The sequence below is a fragment of the Morone saxatilis genome, unplaced genomic scaffold (assembly GCF_004916995.1).
Source record: "Morone saxatilis isolate NCDOM2014 unplaced genomic scaffold, NCSU_SB_2.0 Contig4, whole genome shotgun sequence".
NCBI lineage: Eukaryota > Metazoa > Chordata > Actinopteri > Moronidae > Morone > Morone saxatilis.
The window spans coordinates 18,254,307-18,257,689 of record NW_023339984.1 but is presented as its reverse complement, the minus strand read 5'-3'; the positions used below and the strand labels follow the sequence as shown (position 1 = coordinate 18,257,689).

Here is a 3,383-nt window from a genome sequence, read left to right as displayed (position 1 = left end):
CTCTCTCCCTCCCTCTCTCTCCTCAGTTTTCTCTCCGGGAACTGACGCCTCTGACTCAGATTTCTTCTCCGACTTCAGCGACTGCTCCTCGGACACTCTCTCTCCCTCTCTCGGCTACACCGGCAGCTTCTTCACGGAACCGGAGCCGGTACCGGCAGCAGCGGGTCTGAGCAGCACCGCGGACGCGATCCTCAACATGATCACAGAGATCGTCGGGATCTGCACCGAGATGGAGCAGCAGGGAGACTCCAGCCCGCCCTCTGCAGCCTCCTCCTCGCCCCCGCTCTTCGCTCCCAGCTCCGACCTCAGCATCCCTCCTGTGGCCGCAGCCCAGCAGCTGCCTCCCGCCACCATCTCACACCCGGTGGTGGTTAAAAGCGAGTTTGTGAGCTCCAGCTGCAGCAGCGGGTGTGGACAACCTTCCCTGTCCGGGAATGAAGCTGTATACGCGGCCAGCAGCGACTCTCTGCTCCCGCTGCCGGCTCTGGAGCAACAGGTGGATGTGGCTGATTTCATCGACTCTCTGCTGAGCTCCGAGGCCGGCCTGGGCGAGCTGAAGCCCGGCTGTGAGGTGAAGCAGGAGCCGCTGGGTCTGGAGGACTGGTTGAAGAGTTTAACGGCGGCTCCGGTTACCGGAGGAGATTCCGCCAGCTACGTCATCAACAGACCGGTCGTCAAGACGGAGCTCGTGCAGAGCGGGAGCAACCTGCACTTCTCCCCCGCCCCCCTCCCCTCCACCCTGGACGCGCACCTGCTCTCCTCCCTCCTGCAGGGCGCGTTCCCGATAGTCAACATCAGCAGCGTGCACGCGGCGGGAGCCCCGAAGCTGTCACGCGGGGGCAGAAGAGCTCCCGCCAAGAACGGGCTGAAAGTGAAACCGTTCCCGTGCTCCGTGCAGGGCTGCGAGCGCCGCTTCTCGCGCTCTGACGAGTTGAACAGGCACGTGCGCATCCACACGGGTCAGAAGCCCTTCCAGTGCACCATCTGCGCGCGCAGCTTCAGCCGCAGCGACCACCTGACCACGCACACGCGCACGCACACGGGGGAAAAGCCCTTCTCGCTGCGATGTGTGCGGCAAGCGGTTCGCGCGCAGCGACGAGAGGAAGAGGCACGGGCGCGTGCACGTCAAGCAGCAGCTGCGCGCGCAGATGATGGCCGCCTACTCTCTGGCCCTGAACGCGCCCGGTGTCTGAACGGTGGCCGGTGAGGTCAGTGAAAGCTTCAGGATTTGAACCGTCAACCGGAAACCGTCAGAGACGTTTCCCTGTGACGTCACACTGCCAGGAAGGTGTTTGGAGGTTTCAGAGGACTCCGGGTCCTGGTCCTGGTCCCGGTCCTGGTCCCGGTCCGGGTCCGGGTCCTGGCTGCAGTGGACTGCAGTGGACTGTGGGAGAGACAGCTGATGAAGAGGAGGGAGAGAGGAAGGTGGACACGGTGCTGTTCACTGTGTGTAAAATAGTGACCTTCGACCTTTGTGCATGAAGACAAACTGTTGATCTCAGATGTTTTTATCTTTTTATGAAATCTATTTTTCTACCTGTTTTACAACCTGTGTGTCTGCGGCCGGTCAGCGTGATGATGTCACTTTTCTACGACTGTAAACTGAACTTTGTTCTATAACTTTCATTAAAGCACTGGTGCATTGTGGGATACGTAGTCTGAACTGTACAGATACACTCCGCTCAGTGTCACATCGCTGTGCAGCTTATTGTTCCCTCGTTGTGCATGGAGGTCAATAAACAAACAAACAAACAAACAAACAAACAGCAGTGTGGAGTCTGTTTACTCTTCATCTTCATCATCTTCATCATCAGGACATTTTCATCATCATTTATTTAATCGTTTAAAAAAACATTCAAGTTTGTTATTCATCATCTTCATCGTCACTGTCAGCATCTAAATCACCAGCGTCTTCATCTTCATCTTCATCTTCATCACCAGGGTATCATCTTTATCATTAATCAGCAGCTTTCAGAGTCATTTCACTCGTTATCAATCCTCTCTTCGTTCCTCCTCTTCTGTCCTCCTCTTCGTCCTCCTCTTCGTCCTCTCCTCACTCGCAGCATCGTCTTCGTCAGTCGTCGTCGTTGCATCAGCCCATCCAGCAACAGCTGCTGTTGCCGAAGACGGTCCCATCAGTTAGCAGTTGTTCAGTTTCATGAACCAAGTCAAGGTCGCGTTGCCACGGCAACGGCAGACTCAAGTTGGATGCAGTTTTATTCTTCAGGGTGAACAAACTTGCAGTTCCTCCGTGTGTCCACACTACACAGGTTGTCCGCCTCACCCCCCCCCCCCCCTCTTTCCTGTCCCCTCGGCTGCGAGCTCATTGGTTCCTTCCTGCAGACGGAAACGCCTACAGATCAACAGATCAATAAATAAACTACAGATGGCTGACACACAGTACCTGATAAACTGTCTGTAGCTCGCTGTGGTCGGCTTCTGGCTGTTTACATGGTCACAGTCCTGACTCTGTATACCGGACTGTAAACCGGGCCTTAAGGAATGACTGCTGGACCCCTAGTGGACGACAGAGGAACTGCAGTTCAATTCAAAGAGAGAGAGAGAGAGAGAGAGAAGAGAGAGAGAGAAGACAGAGGAGAGAGAGAGAGACAAGACAGAGAGAGAGAGAGGACAGACAGGAGAGAGAAGAGACAGGAGAGAGAATGACAGAGGAGAGATGGGGAGAAGAGGGAGAGAGGAGAGACAGACAGAGATGAGACGCAGAAGATATACATTTTTTGGTGAAGAAAATGTGTCACCCACCCTGGGAGCTGACACACCTCTGCTCTGCAGAAGTAGAGTTAGACGAACATATTGGAGAGGAACATGCAATGTGTAGAGAGAGGTTATATGAAGATGTAGCACAGAGATGGACCAAGAGTAAGAGGAGACTAAACAGACCATGAGGAGAGATACAGTTGAACGAGGTTGAGAAGATTGTATAGATGAGGTGATGAGAGAGGCTGAAGGCTTTGTGGAGCTCTCTTTTAGCTTAGGTATCTTTTTTTTCATTTTACTGACAAAAAACAAGCCTACCTCCTTTGGTACTATCACACACAAGAGGAGATAGACAGAGTCACCTGCACGACACTAATGTATTACCTATACAAAAGAAAAAACAGCAACACTACAAAAAAAGATGTGCCAGATGGTGTAGACATGCGCTATGTGTCTAAGAAATCTTTTATTTTGAGAGTAAGAACAGACAAAGATGTGACAGAAGCGAATGATCGAGAATACAGAGACGATGAGGAACTTGATTCGAAATGGCAAGAAGAAGACCGATAGAGACATGACGAGCCTATGAGAAGAGAGAAATATAATGAGTGCGAAGTAGAGAGAGAGAAAACAGTACCCATCTCATGCAATAAATTTTTGGCTTT

The 3,383-nt window shown here is 52.6% G+C and overlaps 1 protein-coding gene across 1 annotated transcript in view; it reads left to right on the top strand.

Moving 5' to 3' along the window:
* LOC118337987 (early growth response protein 1-like) overlaps positions 1 to 1,738 on the top strand; it is a gene marked incomplete in the record, with an annotated part of 2,307 nt that extends 569 nt beyond the window's left edge. Inside the window, 2 exon segments of the mRNA XM_035675146.1 lie at positions 25 to 1,060; positions 1,062 to 1,738. Coding sequence (XP_035531039.1) covers positions 25 to 1,060; positions 1,062 to 1,193 — 1,168 coding nt within the window.
* Between the last annotated feature and the right edge of the window lie 1,645 nt (positions 1,739 to 3,383).